This window comes from Amborella trichopoda, chromosome 9, assembly GCF_054954075.1.
Source record: "Amborella trichopoda isolate Santa Cruz 75 chromosome 9, AtrichopodaSantaCruz75HAP2 v2.0, whole genome shotgun sequence".
Lineage (NCBI taxonomy): Eukaryota > Viridiplantae > Streptophyta > Magnoliopsida > Amborellales > Amborellaceae > Amborella > Amborella trichopoda.
Genome location: NC_142344.1, coordinates 44,842,369 through 44,861,167, shown reverse-complemented (window position 1 = coordinate 44,861,167; position 18,799 = coordinate 44,842,369). Strand labels below are relative to the sequence as shown.

The window sequence follows — 18,799 nt, the reverse complement described above, 5'->3', positions numbered from 1 at the left end:
CCTCTTAACAAGTATCGTACCGAGTCTTCATTGTTCCAGCCTAGCCCATATCTTATCGCCTATTAAAACTATACCTAATTACATCATTTTAGCTTTTTCCGTCAAGTACTATTCCCATATTTCACCTTTTCTTATCCACCTTCGAGGACTACCGTTCTTTCCCATGCGTACATTGACCAGATTTTCCAAACCCCGCCATTTCCGGGCTACCCCAAAACTTTAGTTCCAAATTTTGAGTGAAAACGCATTTGCTAATGCAATTATTACTACTCACATGCTGAGGACACAGTGTTGCATCGGTAGCATAAATAAATATTCCCATAACCCACCCACGTTCGAGATACGAATTCAATTCCCATTTTTGCAATGATTAAAAAAAACCTCCCACTTTTCATCTTTTGGACATGAATTTTGAAACGTTTCATAAATTTGCCCCTTGCATCTCGACATTGAATCATGTCCTAAAAAATTACTCGTTACAAATCACAAAAATGTTAAAAGATATAAGCTATATGCATCAATTTTTTCACTAAATGTAAAAAGTGTATACAAGGTTGAGGCCCTAAACGATCAAATTTCATAAAAAAAAATTCACTAGAAGAGGTTGTTTTAACATCGAAAAACACTAAAAAATTAAACATCTCGACTTCACGACGTATAGGCATAAAAAAAAAAAATGGATTTTTAGTCTGAAAAATAGTGCATCTTATAATGCATTATCTGGGCCGTCAATTTTCAATATTTTCAAGTGTTTATAGATCTACTCGGTCTACATAATTTTTTAAGCTTTAAATTTTATAATTAAATATGAAAATAAATTTTTATGCCATTATAAAGATTTTTGCTACTGAAAAACGTCTTTAACACTATTTTAAGATATGCCTTACTTTGATTGCTTAGAGCCCTAACTTTATACAAACCACACCTTTTTAACTGAATGTGATTCTCATTTTTTACACAAGATCTCCACCATCCATTCGAGACAATGGACGGTAGAGATGAACCATTTGTTCACAATGGCAAAGGAATTGGTCATCTCCCATCACTGCTCGACTAACCTAGCGAATCTCACCCAATAACTCTGGCTCGCCATCCCAAGTTTCTCCGAGTTGGTGTCCAATTTGCGAATCTTAAAAAAAAAAAAAGATATTCAATACTACTACTACAAAAAAAAAAAAAGGAATTTATTTGTAATATAGTATTTTATGATTTCTATCGCTTTAGCAAAGATTGGAAAGTATTTTGGCCATATATTATTTTTATATTTTCCCTTCGCTTTGAGTTATTTCAAAACTATACCCAAATCATAAATTGATTTTTTCAAAATCTAATTTTCACTACTTTTTAACCTTATTTAGATGGATTTTGTTTAATTTTACTTTAAACACATTGTTCCTATTTTGTAAGATTTTTTTGTACCTTTTTTTTAAAAAATACTTTTTTGCTGCCTCAACACGGCCCAACTCCAGCCGAGTTACTCCAACTTGGGCTCTATGCCTGACTCACTCTTTCTAACACTGATCTCGATCGTCTGCGGTCAAGAATGGACAACTAGAGACTGGCGTGCGACAAGAAGGCATGAGAATATATATAGTTTTGTATCGTTTCCCTAAAGAGGTAAGGAAAGGTTTTTCATGAGGGCTGGACCAGTCCAGATGTCTAAGGCATCCTGATGTAAATAGGTGGTCTGTCTAAAAACAACTGTAACGGTTCAAATGTTTTTTTTATATAATTATTATTTCTAGTTTTTAATTTATTTATTTATTTTATATTTATAACCTTCATATTAAAAATTATATATTTTCTAAAAATTAAGATCAAATTATATTTAAAAAATATATTTATTACCAAGCCTGCTCTACAATATGCGGGCTGACAGCATAAAAACCTTGTCCAAGAGGTAATATCAGTATTATCAAAATCGAACAAGCTAATGAAATAGTCAAGAGCTTCATCCAAAAGACCAATTAAACTGTAAGAAAAATAGTAGAACCTAATTGTTAATAAATAAATCAAAATAATAAAATATAATTTAAAATATAAAATACATAACAAAAAATATTTTTAACCTTATTTTATTAGTATAACCAGTTAACATAATCAAACACCTATTTGACCAGTTTAAGACCAAACTTAATTTTTAAGATAGACCAAACTGGCAAGGCAGCAATCACCATCAATACAGTTAGATAAGATCCGCTTACCATAGTTCCAAATTTACAGTAATTTTATTTAGTGATATTATTTCCTTGGAAAATGGACAGTTTCATTGGTTGTAGACTTGATTGAGACAAAAGGAACTTTTGTACAGAATTGAACAAGTCTGGTCGTTGGCAATTCTAGAAGTGGCTTTCGGTGCGATCATAAAAGGTAGTAACCCTCCTATAGAGAGGGGAGCAACCCCCTATGATTTGAACTCAAGTAGGTTTTGACCGCGACCACGTGAATAACCTTTTCTTTTGGCGTGTGATATAAACATTTTTAATTCATTCTTAAGAGTTTGAAATTTGAGAATATAGCCACTTTTCCTTCACATACTTATTCAACCACCCAACCCTCGCATTTATGTTATTTTTCGGAAAAGTATATAAAAAGACCATTTACTTTTGATACTAAGCAAAAACAATTACTTTTGTCCGTTGAATTCCAAATCTTATAGTTATGAATGTGCCATTGACTAGATTTGAAATTCAAAAAAAATTTTCTCAAATTTTGTAACATAACACAAGCCTTACAGTTTGAAATCGGATGGCATCGGTTGTTAACGTTGGACAGCTAAAAAAAGTTGTTTATATCAATGCAGGATATAACAAGTAACTTAGCAAACTTTTGCTTTTCTTTTCCTTTTCCTTTTCTCTTTTTTTCTTGGCTGCCACACCTGTTGATGGTAAAGAGATTTGCTTCTCTTCCTTTCATTTTTCAAATAGAACCAAAAATACCAAAATGACGTAATACATACATAGTGAGCATCCGACAAGTGCAGTTAACCTCCACCATATTTACACTTTCTCACTCCCCAAAGAAGCAGCGATAGAGTTGATCAGGATGTGCCTTTTCTGCCCCTTTCCTATATCAGACAAGAATCACCCGTAAAACAATTTTAAAAAAATGGAGCTTGTAAAAGTGGGGGAGAGAGAGAGAGAAATGAAAAGCAGTATAAATATGTAATGCTGAAATTGTGCTATGACTTAAGTCAAACTACACAAAAAACCTATTACACAACATCTAATTTTTTTAAAAGAAGAGATGAAAAAGGACGAGAGTCCAAGACCTTGCCTCAGTGGCATTATTTTGATCCAAAAGGACCTAATTTGAGCAAATCCGGGATCCAAAATGACAGTTCCGAAGATCCAGTAGCGAACATTAGGCCTCCAGGAGCCCATTTAATGACAGGAGGATCATTTTCGGTGCTTGCCCATGAAGCAACCTACATAGAAAGCACAAGCAAAACAAACCCACTGAATACTCCGTCTGATTCAATTTACTATAGTATAGAGAATATTAGCCCCTCAAGAGAGCAATATGGAAAAGAAAATATCAAAAAGAATAATTGTCAATATGATTGGGAAAGTTGGTTCCTCCATACGTCTTTCCCAGTTCTGATATTCCACGCATAGACACTACCATCTCCTGAACCTGCAACAACATGGATAAGGGTTACCCTCTAAATGCTGTAAAAATGGTGAAGTAGCGACCATCAGTGTCATTTTTCATCAGAGCCTTTTTTCAACTATTTGGGGTCGGCTACACAAATCTTGGTCTACTATTGCGCTCTATCAAGAGCCATACCCTAATGATCATAAGTGTAACTAACCAAAAGAAAAACAAAGAGCTACACGAATCATAAATTTATCTAGGAGTGGCCCATGAATATAAATTAATTTTAAATGCCTAGAAAAACAGAATGAGAAACAAATTCATGTCGAATTGCTGAAATTGGTATCAGTTTATCAAGGTGTTCCTCAAGGATATCATTTACAGTATCAGTGAACAAAAGAATTTAGGCATCATCCAAAAGCAACAGGTCATGTGGATCAGTTGATGGAGACGTTAAAATTTAGTCTAATGCCTACAAAATCCTTCCATCCATTCCTGATATTTATGTATTTAAGGGTGTTCATTCATTGAGATTAATAAGTCGGACGTAGTTACAACAATGCTTCACAGAGGAAGATGGGAAGCCAGTTATGATATCTAATCGAGCATAGCAACAAAGAGGCCAAACAGATCATAAATAAAAGCCAGCATCAATGAATTAGTACAAATTATGAAGATATGTATGCACAGACACAAGAAACCATGAATCCTAAGAAGGGATCAAACTCATGGCTCCATCAAAGGCACCAACTGCAACCTATAAAAGAAAGTACAAGACAAAAAAGATTGAAAACTTAAAAAAATGTAAAAATAAAAAGGCAAAAATTTGTTAAGTAATAGAATTCATTAGAAGTCCACAAAAGTCAAAAAAAGGACATAAAAGTTGGATTATTGAAAACTATTTATTTATACCTTGGAATATTCAGAAAAATAAAAGAAATCAAAAACTAAAATTTGGAGTATGTTAAGAGAAAAATTCCCAAATGATCATAAAAACCATATAAATGATCTAAAAATGTCAACTGAAGCTTCGGCATTTTTCCATGGTATTGATAAACACTTAAGCATATCCATTCAAACAAATAATCATGTTTCACCACATCCCTTGAAAGACAATTTTGTGGAATGGAATTGCCATTAGAACGACCGAGAGATTAAGCATATATCGTATGTTCAGTAAGATAAGAAGGATGAAAATGAGCAGTTTCCGGTAAGATTCCATGCAGATGTGGAACTTATCTCACCTGATACAACATACATTCCATCAGGACTGAATGATGCCTCCAGAGTACCACTGCCAGTCACAGGCTTAACACTGTAACTGGAAATCTATACCAATAACCAAAAAGAAACATATCAGATACATGCACAGCGTGACCATTCAGGGATATTTTATCAGAAGTGTTTAACTATATTTTCTCTAAACTAACTATTTCAATAGTTACATAAGGCACCCTCTAAATAATAAAGTAATTTCTACGAATCACTCAATTTCTAAAGTGAAACACAGAAAGAGACTCACAATTTTGCCCCTGAATGAATCCAGGACATGAATGTTGCCATCTGCAGTGGTAAAGAGCATCAACCTTCCATCCCCACTAAATTTTATTGTGTGAGCATCTGATTTATCTGATCCAATTGTAAAGATTTCAAAGGGCCCCTAAGAACAAGGGAGTCATTCTTGTCAATGTTATAGTTTCTCTTTTTTGGGATAACAAACAATATAAACTATCAGCCCCCTATGGTTATCAATGAAAAATAAATAAAAATAAAACGTGTCAATGTTATGTCCAAAACAAGACAAATAATAAGATCAGCATTTCCTCACCTTCTCATATTTGCGAGCATCAAACATTCGTATGGAGCCCCCTTCATTTGCAATTGCAAACACTAGTCCTTGATCATCATATGCAACAGCAGGCCTGCCTTGCACTCGCAAAAGGCCCTGCAAGTATAACCAAAGCTCAAAAAGGCTTATATGTGTATGGAGGTGGCCATGGTTTGAGTTATACAATTAAAGGAAACATATTGTCACGACCCTCGGGAACTGGAAATATTAGTGGGATTTATATGTTTATTCGTATATGCATAGTACCAGGTACTATCTTCCGAAGTTTTAAAATCCATGTTAACGAACCAATAAAGGCGAGTAGCTGTTACAAATATGCAAAGATAAAACATATTTTATAACAAAATTGACTAGGAAAATCACGGATGGAACGTTTTCTTGCAAGAAGCAACTGCTAGCGCGAAAGCTAGAGCAGACACTTTCATTGATATAATAGCTGTACCTATATTTTGAATTCCATAATAACATAACAATTTATATTCTATATTTTGAATTGAATAATAATATAACAATTTAAAAATGATGGATACCATGGGTACTTTTAAAAACAGGACATGAATTAACAGGTGTTATATTAAATAAGAAATCTGAAATAATGGACATTACACTGTTAAATAACTTTTTCACGAAACACCCAATAATGAAGCCTAACAAGAGTATTATTCATCTGGACGCTTGCCTCTGTAGAACGTTCAATTGCAATTCTTGTAAACATGTCATCTTGATATCTTCTTCTACTACTTATATTATGCCCCAAATGAACATAAATGTGGACATAAGTGCACCACATACACTTATCAGAATTTCATCAGAATCCACCAAGTACAGATTGCTTTTAAAAAAATTGAGTAGGATTGGCATCACTGCTCTTGGCCACGTACCTGACACTTCTCAGCTCGTTGATCCCAAAGCAAAACAGTTCGATCAAGAGAGCCGGAGATAAAGCATTCCTTCCTCGAGCACAAGCAAAGAGAAACAACCCTAGCAAAACAAAAACATAAAAAAGTTAAGCAATATGTGTACATAGAACATGTATCAACAAACAAGCAGCCACTTTCCAGTGCCCTCAAAGAAGATACCTATCATGATGGCCTTTGAAGTACCGTAAGTACTTGTTATCATGCAAGGAAAGAAGCCGGAGTGACTCTGAATCAAGTCATTGTCAGAACACTTCCATTTTAATTTTTTTTCAACTTGAGCACCATATATGGTGTATACTATTAAGATAGCACTGATTCATACCATCCCAGCCATTTTTGGAAGAGTAGATAACTGTTGTGGGGTGAGGAGTGAAGCAAACCAGATCAACCCCATACTTTTTGCTATTTATGGTCTTTAACAGCCTGTTCAAATATTGTGAACAGCATTACCACATAGTACCCAAGTAGAGAAACATCTTTTGAATATAAGCATGTAGACTATACATACGTTCCATTTGCAATATCATAAAGGCGAATTGACTCGTCATCACTTGCTGTAACCAGATAACTCGCCGTCCTGTGAAAATCCAGGGAACTGATTTTACCATTCTGGGAAAGCCAATGCAGAATATCAGTAGGACTACACCATAAAAAAATCAGATCAGCTATCCAGAATAATTCTTGATCATTAACATCAAAAGGCAGAATGTGCGATAGAAAAGTGACATTTAATAGTGTGAAAAGGGTGCACACCAAATTTTAAAAAATAATCAAATAAAAAGATAAATATGACAAGTGTTCCATCATTAAGGTGACAATCAGCTGATATATCCCATTCTTTTAAAAACACTCCGCAGATATATCCCAAATGCAGTTTATCAAAAGAATCTGCCAAATGTCAATCAAGATGCCCTGAGAACCAATAGCAAGAAAGGAAACATCTACCAAAACATCGAAACAGAGAATCAGTTCCTTCACTCACACAACCACCAACTTAGCAAACTGATGCAGTTGAGAAGCACAAGAGTCGGACATATGACACAAAAGGGTTCATCAGGAACAATGAGCGAGAACACATAAATAAATAAAAAAATTGAATTTCTATTATGTTCAAACTTTCAAATAAGATTAACTGCAATTTTTACTATTGACTTGTGTGGAACTGCACCCTAAACCAAATAGCTTTACAAGTTTATCAATGATATGCTTATTTAAAAGAAGTTCACATATCATATCAACTTATTTGAGTCTGAACCCCTTATGAGGAGGATAACTAAGACTGGTTTAGAACCCTAAAGAGGAGATGGAGTTGTTCAAGGATCCTTACCAAATCACAACAGTGCCTAACGTACAGTAGTCATGGTTGCTCCCCAGATCCACAGATTTTGAGAAGGCAGAAAGTAGTAAGGTATTAAGGTTATACATGGCCAGAGTTTTCAGAGGTAGGGGACAAAGCCAATTTATTGTTCCTAGCCAAAATATTGTCTTGCTAGACAACGAGTCTTAACTAGATCATTTTAATCTCTTGCAAGAACCTCCCTCACCAATCAGTCCTATAGACACTCAGTGAGATAATAAATTTCTTTGTTAAAAGGGTAAGTCTAACATGGGATAGTGATAAAAATCGGATAGATGTGAACTTGTTAGTGGACATCCAACGCAAAGGCTATCAAAGGATGGCCCTACCTAAAGGGGCATTCTCTCTCACTAAAGCACCATACATATTTCATCGACTCTTTAATATGGAAAGGCTGACACTCAAACTAAAACGCCTCACGGAACAATGGGTGACACCTTAGAAATAAGTATGGATGTCACTCCGACAACACCAGCTCAACAAGTACAAATAATGCAAGACGTCTCGAAAACCTCACAAAACACTCAGCCAACACACAATTATAAACCGCCTGCACCCTTGGATAAAATTCCAGCATTCATTCTCATCCTCAAAACTCATCAGTCCATCAGCAATCGGCAACAAATAGAGAAGATCTTGGAAAAGAAATATATCCCTGTTAATACCAGAGGACCTAAGTAGTATGAGTAACCAACTCACTATGCCAACTCCGATCTTCTTTGTTAATGTCAACAAACCAAAAGTCTTGAAACAATAACACAACCAGCCCATACACATTATAGTCCAATTGACCAGATTCGAAATCTGTAATATCATAGTCAATAATGGGACAGCCCTCAATCTATGTCTATTAAGGACAATTAAAGGGTTAGGATAAAGGACAATTAAAGGGCTTGGACGAACTTTGATATTAGAGCTTATAATGGCTCAAAGATACAAGTATCTCCCACCCTCCCATAAAATGAGTGTAGCGGAGACAAGGATGTTGAGATGGATGAGTGGCAAAACAAGAAGGACTAGAATTCAAAATGAATTCATTCAGGAGAATTTTGGTGTGGCACCAATAGGCGATAAGATGAAAGAGAGTAGGCTTAGGTCCGCTGGCCACGTGTGGCGCCGACCAAGTACAACACCTATTAAGAGGTGCGAGTTAGTTCAAGAAGAAGGATCGAAAAGGGCAAGGAGTAGGCCCAAAAGGACGTGGTTGCAGTAGTTTGAAAAGATATGGCGACTTATGGCCTCATTGAGAGTATGGCATTTAATAGAGCAGACTGGCGAACCAAGATTAGTGTAGCCAACCCCAAATAATTGAGCAAAGGCTATGATGATGATGATGATGATGATGATGATGATAATGATAATGATGAAGGGGTGATCAGCCTTACTACAATCTCAACTCCATGGTCATGTCTTCCATTGTTCAAGCTATATAAACGACCTTCAAAACTCCACCTTACACTCTTTTCTAATTGCACAAACAAAAAGAATAAAAGAAGGATCATTATTACGATCTCATTTTGATTTCTCTGAAATTCTTTCACATGTTATAATTAAGTTGCTGATGAATATGCATTAATATGGCTGGCCCATGCCCAAAATATGGAAAATTTCATTCAGGAGAATATAGCTTAATGTCAAAGTCATACAAAAAAAATATCATCATTTAACATTGCTTTTTCTTTTTTGGCATAAAACGGCTAAACAGTGGTTTGGCCTACCACCCAAAATTATTTACAAAATATAAATTGCCAATGAATACCTTCTGATCATGCACTAATTACAGCTGAAACTTATCAACTTAAACAACAAAAACCCAGTAAGAGAAAACTATAAATCAATGTCTGCACCATTAAGCCATTATGAGCATTACCATTAAGCTTATGATTTCAGTATTGTAGAACTTGAAAGCATTGATTCCATCAACATCTAGCACACTAGCACCCTAATCCTCCTATAGACAAGCTATTTTAAGTAGCTCACCAATTTTAGTATATCATTTTTACAACATAATGGACACAGCAACTATTAATCAAATTTTCATTCCTTGTAGAAAACCCTACTCACACTCTTCCACCAAAATAAAATGCAAACAAAATTTTGTGATTGCTAGTATTAGCCTGAGCTCTATACAAGAAACTCTTAATTTTTTTATTTTTTTTTTCTCTCTTTAAGGTTTAAAGCTTGCCAAACCAGGTGCCTTCCTGGTGGGCTATTGGTTTGAAGCTATGAATCCCTCAAAGTTAAAGAAATCCTTTAAATTTGTAGAAGTGTTTCAATAAGAAATCAAAAAGCCAAAAAGGAAGAAGGAGCAATCAGAAAAATTTCCCACAAAATAAATGATAAAATAAAAGTACTCACCAGTGGTTGTAGAACAGATGGACCACTCAATTTCCTGAGTACTAAATTGTTACTACAGAGGATTTAGTAATTCAAATTGTGGAAGTACAATGTAGGTTACAGGAACAATGAGAATTCAAGTTGATGTTAATCAAATTTTGATGGTTAAGCCCTAGACGTGACTGGAAAGAGGAAACAATTGTAAACCCTAGAGTCAAAATTTTGCAAAGGCGAAGAGAGAGAGGGAGAGAGAGAGAGAGAAAGAGAGAGAGACTCACGTAGTCTCTGAAGATCATGCCAACTTCCATGCTCTGCATGACCTCATCCGTGAGCTCAATGGAGATCCTCTCATCCCTCTCTACCTGCCCACCTAAAACCCCAAAAAGAAAAAAGAAAAAAAACTCAGAAAACAATCGAAGTGTAGAAAGAGAGAAGAAAATAAAGGCCTAAAGTTGATCTCAATTAACCTGGCATCTCGGGATTCCAGACGTGGCAAGAGACGGGAATTGTTCTTCTAGTACAGTAGAGAGAGAATTTCTTCCTCTGTGTCGTTAACAAGTTATTTACAGAGAGAGATACCTTCCATGGGGAAGGGCACTTTGAGGTTCGAATTTGGGGGGGAGGGGGGGGGCGGAGGGGGGCGGGGGAAGGGCACTTTCAGGTTCGAATTTGGACGGGGGGGGGGGGGGGGGGGCTTATGAAAGGTTTCTATGCTTCCTCCTACCATCCAGCCGTCCGATTTTGATCTGACCAATATCGCAGGTTGGACGGTGATGGAGAAGTCGGGCACACGAAATACGTGGTTTTTTTTCGGTAGTTCAGCGGCACGAGTCGATCTTGAGACGTAACATTGCGTGATGTCTAACTCTAAATTGTGGAGAAGAGAATTAGATTGAATAATGAGTTGATATTATAAAAAGATCTTTTGATGTGAACTCTCTTGCCGACTAAAAGAGGGTATTTTCTCTCAATTTTTATTATTTTTTTATTTTAATTATTTCTCTTAGTTAGTATTATTTTTATTTTATTTATTTTTTTCTGCATAAGTTGGTATGAGAGCAAGTAAGATCAAGCCACAGCAAGTAAGATCCAGCTATTGCAATGCCATTAAAAGCTAATCTTACGGATGATCAGTTGGGACAAGCTTTAAAAAACTTCACCAAAATCATAGAGGATGTTTGAACTAAATTTTGTGAAAGGATAAGAGGTTCCAACGCCATTCATCAAGGAGAGACGCTTGCAACCACGTGGATTTGACGCCAAATCTCACTCTAGAGACAAATTGAGTTTTTTGACTGACTCGGGCTGCTAATCCTGAACATCAAGATTAAATTTGCAGACAAGATCCACGTCCTATAGAAAGTCTACAAGATTTCAGTTTTAAAGTCGATCTCCTAGAATTTCATGATCTAGGGTGTTTATCCATTGCATATGGTGCTTTTTTGGAGCTGTACCCATTTCTGGTTAGGAATAGTCTGTCCAAGCTCATATTCAACAATTACTCTTGAAACAAAGTCGCGAACCTTCTATTCCTTGAGACGTCAGTTGCCATAGGCTATTCATACACCAACAAAATTGAACTCATGGGGATTGTATCACTCCATAGGACTCACACTTTCCTCTTGAATTGGTTTAAAAAATTTCCTACCTTCAAGTCCCACAATTTCTGTATCGCCAGAGAAAGCTATGTAAGTCAGTACGCACCTCAAGTGGCTGAGCTCATATACAATGGGAACAAGCACACAGGCAAGAGCCTTACATCAATCTTAAAGGAATCATTGAAGGAAAAATGTTGAGGCACATGGTGGAACTACATCACAAATTAGTCGATTAGCTTCAAATTCGAGGTCAAATATCTTTCAACCTTGGATGAATGATGCAAAAAGAAACTAGAAAAAGTATTTAAATTTTAAAGGGTTCAAATAGAGTTTATTTTTTATGAATGGCGATGGTACGTGACTTCAAGGAGAGTTTATTTTATGGGTTCTTTTTTAATTATTTATTTAATTTCTTTTAAAAGTATTTAAAGGGAAAAAAGATAAGAGAATTTGATTTGAGTAAAAAATTTGGGTATTGTGAAAAGATTTTTTGAAGTTGAGTCCCTTACAGACCTAGATAAAGGGTCTATAAAAAATGTCATACTTCCCTCGATCACCTTCCAAATATTTGATTGGTGGTACATATCAATAAGGTCATGTTATTACATTGACCGTATAGCTCATGCTATATTTTTAGGGATTGTATGTTATGAGATCATTTATCTTAGATATAGGAAGGTCAGAATTATTTACAACCAACTGCTGCGAAATCTGGCTACTTGGATGTGTCACACAGTTTGAGAAAAATTCTTTTAAAGTTTGAGCTAGGTCAATAGAATAAATGATGCCATCTAATTTCACATCCAATGGACAAGATTAATTGTGACCACTTTGCTATACAAAATAAGTGGTCCAACTATGTACTTTAACGGAATTATATACTATGAAACTATTTATCTTTGTTACAAGGAGGTCATGATTACTCTTCACCATTAGATGTCAAATTGGATGGCTTAGGGTACGTCACAAAGACTAAATTTTTTTTTTTAATTTTGAATCTAGTTAATGACACTCTTACAACCACCTAATTTGGAACCAGATGGTTCAGAGTATTATGATATCTTTGAAAAAAAATTAAATGGTATTTTTCTATACTTTTCTTATTTTTTATACCTTAGAGGAATAACACCAATACCTATTTATGTCATAAAGTGTACCACCATTTTTTCAATTCCTTTTGGAATTTCCAAGAGCTAGACTTTTTTTTGATAAATCTAGAGAAACACAGTCGTAATTTGGTAGTATTCAAAGGCCACTTGACAACAAGAAATTTTGTTTAATAGCATATTTTTAATAGATCTTATAATTTCTTTCAATTTGTGCTAGTGAGAAGAGGCATTGCCTTCAATGAATTATTGTTCTCTCCCAAAATTTTATTATTTACAACGTCCACTCCCTCCTCAACCGTCCCCAAACCCCCCACTCCCCACCCCAACCTAACCTCAAAAAAGAAAAACAAAAAGAAGAAATTTTATTTTTCTTGTTTATACCCTTTTTTAATTTTTTATTATTGACCAAATTGCCACCCAGAAGGTCCAAAGTCTAACTTCGTTCCCAAAACCTTTGGAGCTTAATTTCTAAAGTTAGCCCAAAGTCAAATTTCGGACCTTGAAGATCTAAAGTTCGCTTTGAAGGTATATATATTATAGTTAGTTTTTTAAAATTCGGATCTCTAAGGTCCTAAATTTGTTTTTTAAAGTAAACTTTGTATCTTCAAAGTTCAAATTTTGTTTTTTAGTTTTCTTTTTAAACAAAGTTAAATTATGAACCTCAATATCTGAAATAAAGATAAGTTGGTCAATAATAGAAAAACAGAAAAATACAATACATATATGAAAGTTGTAGTTTCTATAAGATTGCAACGTTAAACAATCCAATTAAGCCGCACGTCCAAATTTTATCATAACATGCAATTTTGGTGAAACCATTCTTAGGATTAAATCTATTTTTATATCTAATTATAAAATTTTAAACTCTAAAAATGGTTAAAATCAAGTAGATCTATAAATACATGAAAATATTGAAAATTGACGGTCTAGATAATGCATTGTAAGATGCACTATTTTTTAGAATCAAAATATATATTTTTTCTTTCATATTCATTCGTCTCGATGATCAATTAGAGGTTTTTCAACATTAAAAAATTTTTTCGATGAATTTTTGAAGTGCATCTGTAATTTTACATTTTGAGGTTGCAACCTTATATAAATTTTTTCTAAATATAAAAATGGCAATTTTGGTGAATTTTTTAAATGACAAGAATTCTAGGGTTATGCACGTAATTTTGTGTTGAATTTTTATGCTCAACCAATAGTTGCAATTTTTACAAGAGACTTCAACGAAACTATCCGTCTTAATTGTTGAATAATTCAGAGCCGACTGATGAGCCGTGCGTCCGTCTAAAATATGATGCCATGCCATTGCACATTATTGGTTACTTCTTTGCTAGGTCGTCCTCGTGTCATCCTAGAGGTGCAGTTGGCCGGATAGCCGGGCCTGGCCCCTTAGAACTAAGGTATGAGCTACAAAAATGTGTCCCGAGGGCTGGACCTGGGCCAGCCAAGTCAGATACCTGGTGTCATCCTAGAGGTGCAGTAGGCCGGATAGCCGGGCCTGGCCCCTTAGAACTAAGGTATGAGCTACAAAAATGTGTCCCGAGGGCTGGACTTGGGCCAGCCAAATCAGATACCTGGTGCTTCGGGCAATAGGGCTGGGATAGGACCAGGACTGGGTCGTCCTGTTGCCAGCCCTTGATAAGCCTCAGGGCTTGTCATGCTGTCATCCATTGTTGAGCACGTGTTCAATGCTCATGTTGGAGCATGTTGTACACACTACACTTATTCTCACAAGGAGAAGATATATTTGAGAGAATTTTTTCAATTTGGAATTTTAGAAACAACCTAAAAATGGCTAAACTGCTATTTTTGAAAAAATAATTTTTCAATTTTCTAATAGTTGGATCTGACATTCTAAAAATTAGACGGTCTCTATTCAATTTGGAGAGAGTACTTATGTTTCAAGTGCATGGAGGTGCAATTTGGAAATTTGTTTTTTGACGTTAGTCTATTAGTTGAAAAGTTGCATTATGAAAATTCGGCGTCCTAAAATTACTTCTAAAATTACTTCTATATTGAATTTTACCTTCGAGAGTAAATGGACGTATACTCTAGTAGAATAATGAAATCTTTTAATTTATTATTACCTCTGAGTTTTGGTTAAGTATTCGACCTGGCAAGATTGGGTCTGGCAAAGTAGGCCCAAAAAGACATGGTTAGAAATAGTGAGAAAAGATATGGGGATTTAGAGCCTCACTGAGGATATAACCCTTTATAAAGCAGAATAGTGAATTATGATTCGTGTAGCCAACCCAATTACGATGATAATAATGAATAGGGGTGACAACAGGTTGGGTTGGGCCGGGTCGTGTCGGGTCAGTTATGTCAGACCTGACCCGATCCAAAAATAAAAATATCTATGTATTTAATTATATTTAAATATATTTCATATATTGGGATTTGAAAATATTACATGGAACCGAATCGGGACTACCCCTTGGATCCTGGGTCAGGTCCGGGTCCATGGCCACCCCTAATGATGACTCAGCCTGACAAGGTATCGGGTTCGAGTAACTCAACCAAGTCTAAGTCGATTCAGCTAAATTTTCAATCACTGCTCTAAAAGGTTTACTCGACTGGTTAACAAGGAAGAGAATTTATATAGCTACATGCCACAAGCTCAAAGGATACAAATGACCATCATAGCAACATGATCATAAGTATCACTGTATCACCAGATATGTTATTAATTCAAAGTGCACATCCTTTTTTTTTTGTTCATCACCATCCAAACATTTATCAGATGGTGATTAGCTACATTGTCATTGTTATTCATAGATGAATATGGATCATATAATATTTTTCCGGAGTTTAAAAGAACATGACAAATAGGAGAGGATGGTGATAGCCCATAGAGCCTACATCCCGAATTTTGAAACCATTTATCTCATTCCATGCAACTAAAAATCATTCTCATGTAGTGCACTTCGCTTATTAGAGTTGCACTTTTGGTTTGATGTTAAGCTGCATTTTGAACATTGCCAGAATACTACCTCAATGGATAAAAGAAAGCCCTATGTGATTTTTTATCGAAATATATATATATATATATATATATATATATATATATATATATATATATATATATGTATTATTTTATTTTATTTTTATTTTTATTTTTGGCAAAAGATAACTTACAGGTGGTCTTTATTATAATAAGATAAATTTCAAAATAAAATCAACATAACAATAAAACCAAGATCTTAAAAACTTGATGCCATTAAAACAATTATGCACAATGCTTGAAAATAAAAGATAAGATTACAAGAAACAAAATGAAGAGTGTCGGAAATTACCTCAACCGGGCTTATTACACCGTACACCGAGTCACCATCATCCGATGGCGCGGGTTCAATGGTCTAGCTTCAATCTCGAACCGGGAAAGCAAATTTCGGTTAAGCTATACTAATGGAACGTGAACCCTTTTGATTACAAACTCAAACCCTAGGTGAATTATCGTAGCAACCTAGTTTGATAAAGATGGATTTTTTTTTTGCTGAACCCTAAAACCCTTAGCCGTAACTCTATATTTGAGAGATAGGAGAGAAAAACTCCATAACCTAAACCCCTTGCCATAACTCCATATTTAAGAGATAAGAGAGAAGAACTCCATAACCTAAACCCTTAGGTTCTTTCACAATGTGGGAGAGAGATCAAACATGAGAGAGATAAACTTTCTTAAGAGAGAGAGAGATAAAAAGATAAGGTGTACATATTTTTTGGTAGAAACAATCTCTTTTTATAAGTTTTGAATAAAATTAGGCTTTCTTAGGGTTTTTTTTTGCTTGCCTCTTCTTGTGAGATTGAACATAGACCGTCGATCAAGGGTGACTTGTGAGGTGAGAGATCTAAGTCATCCATTCCGTAGATGGGCCATCAACATTATGAAAGGTGCATGAACCATTATCCCCCTTTCTTAAACTATTTTCTCATCAATAGAAATTAAATAAATTAAATCTAATTAAAATATTGTGCATATTATAAAATAGCGCAAGTCTACTCAATCTTTCCACAAAATCTTTCAAAGATATGTCAAATCAATATCTAGTCAATATCTTCCAACCATATGGTCACATGTCATATTACCAAAAAAATAGAAAAGAAAATAAGGGTGAGGCGTGCCACCCAAAGGAGGCACCTATGGGCCCCACCTTCTAAAAATATGGTGGGCCCATGATATTTTTATATATTTAAAATTAATAAAAATATTTTTTAATATTATTTGAATATTTAAACAATTATAAAATTAATATCTTTAATTTTATAAATTCAAAAATTATAAATAAAATATCCAAGAGGTTCATAAAAAATTCAAATAATAATCTTAAAATAATTTTCATCATAAAAAAAACACAATTAAATTAATTTGATGGGAAAATGATCCATATGGTTTAGGAATCAACAATCATGGGGCACTCCACCTTCAACTGTGAACTACAGACTACATTTGCTTTATCAGACCGATCCAGTGTTTCTCATGACCCATAGTCTAAACAGGCACTCATTAGCAGGTCTCCAAAGTTTGACCGATGAGCCAAGGGATCGCAATCCCAGTCTGTAGATTTTAGGTCTTCCCCTAAAGACGAGTCAAGGTCACCTAGATCTGATGCGACCATAGCTCCTATGGTGCATAGGGGTATCTCTAGTATATGTACACGCTTCACCCTAAAAGGTGGATTTCTGGTTTTTTCAAACGATCTATCGATATGCATGCCGTGTGATGGCACATAGATGAGGCTTTGGCCCCTTCTCTGTAGGCCACCATCACACACAAGTGTCACACAGTCACTCAGCTCACTCATCCGGGCATATTCTCTGACTCCATCAAGGGCTAACCCATTAAGAAACTTCTCGGTTTGTTTTTTATGTTCAAGTAACATGGGTTTTTCCCTATTGACAGGCCTTGATCGTCAAGCACAGTCTAGTATCTGCAAATATTGTTTACTTAGTATGGTCCACGAGGGACCACACTCCCACTGAGTTCAAGTACTACTATATCATTTCATTTTACAAGCATTCATAAGGTCTTTAAAGGCTACATAAACCCAACATCTCCCACTTGACCTTTGAAAGTCTTGCATTCTCTCTTTCTCACTTTATCTCATTTTCATCTCTCTCTTCCAATTACAATCTCTCTCAAGCAATTTTACTTATTCTCTCAATACGTTAATCATGACTTTCGTCATCAATCCTTTCATAAAAGGATTATAGATGCAACACATTTTTCTCTTTGCTGCTCGGATCTCATCCCAAAAATTGTCGTAGCTCATCTTTCACATCGCATCGCGAATCATGGACCTGTTGTCGGAAAATATCATCACGTACCCTCATCACATGGGGTCGTATGTTCATGGGCTCAAAAAAGTTCTTCAAATAAGCTTTATCCATTTTGTAGCCATACAACTAGCACCAAACATTTGGGTTCCATGGGTGAACAACATTATAGTCTATTGTTCTATTTGGCATGTCAAATACTAGCAGGTGCTCCCACTAGAATAATTAGTTTATTTGGATCTCGATTTTTCTCAATCTCTCCTCATTCCTTAAGTGATAAAAACATGGTTTTATATGTTTGAAGTTCTTATGGAATCGTAGCTCCTTTGATACGCATATCGTCACCGTGCTGTCGCAGAACATCATTACTGCCTCACAACGCACGAGGTAAAAGTCAAGTCGATTAAGAAATTTCTTAATCCATACGGCCTCCTCGATTACCAAATAGCACGTCACATACTCTGCCTTCATGGTGGACAATTTCGTCAGATCTTGTTTCTTTGATTTCCAAGAAACTTCGCCCCTTCCAAGCATGAACACATCCAGATGTAGACTTCGCATCATCTGGATTTGTGAGATATCTTGCACCTGTATATCTGAATATCCAAGTAGCTAAAAAAGTGGGATTGTAGCAGCTACCATTCAATTATTGCACATACAACATATACATTATCAACATTCTTATGCATATATCATGAGGTAGCATATAAAGTCTCATGTAATATGTAATTCATTACTCGTTGGTTTCACAA

General features: G+C 35.3%; 1 protein-coding gene across 2 annotated transcripts; it reads right to left on the bottom strand.

Annotated features, from left to right (window-relative positions):
* Nucleotides 1-2,881: 2,881 nt before the first annotated feature.
* On the bottom strand, nt 2,882-10,936 carry LOC18447097 (Transducin/WD40 repeat-like superfamily protein). Of its 2 annotated transcripts, none has more exons than XM_011629782.3 (12): nt 10,528-10,936; nt 10,339-10,430; nt 6,875-6,975; nt 6,689-6,789; nt 6,526-6,592; nt 6,328-6,427; nt 5,426-5,542; nt 5,120-5,257; nt 4,842-4,926; nt 3,587-3,636; nt 3,272-3,427; nt 2,882-3,067 (listed from the first exon to the last, which is right to left on the bottom strand). In XM_011629782.3, the coding sequence occupies exons 1-11, from the start codon at nt 10,532-10,534 to the stop codon at nt 3,287-3,289; spliced, it is 999 nt and encodes a 332-aa protein (XP_011628084.1). In that variant the 5' UTR covers nt 10,535-10,936; the 3' UTR covers nt 2,882-3,067; nt 3,272-3,286. The 2 variants fall into 2 exon arrangements, with proteins under 2 accessions (XP_011628084.1, XP_088703984.1); XM_088847858.1 differs by having other exon boundaries at nt 2,882-3,062.
* Nucleotides 10,937-18,799: the final 7,863 nt, after the last annotated feature.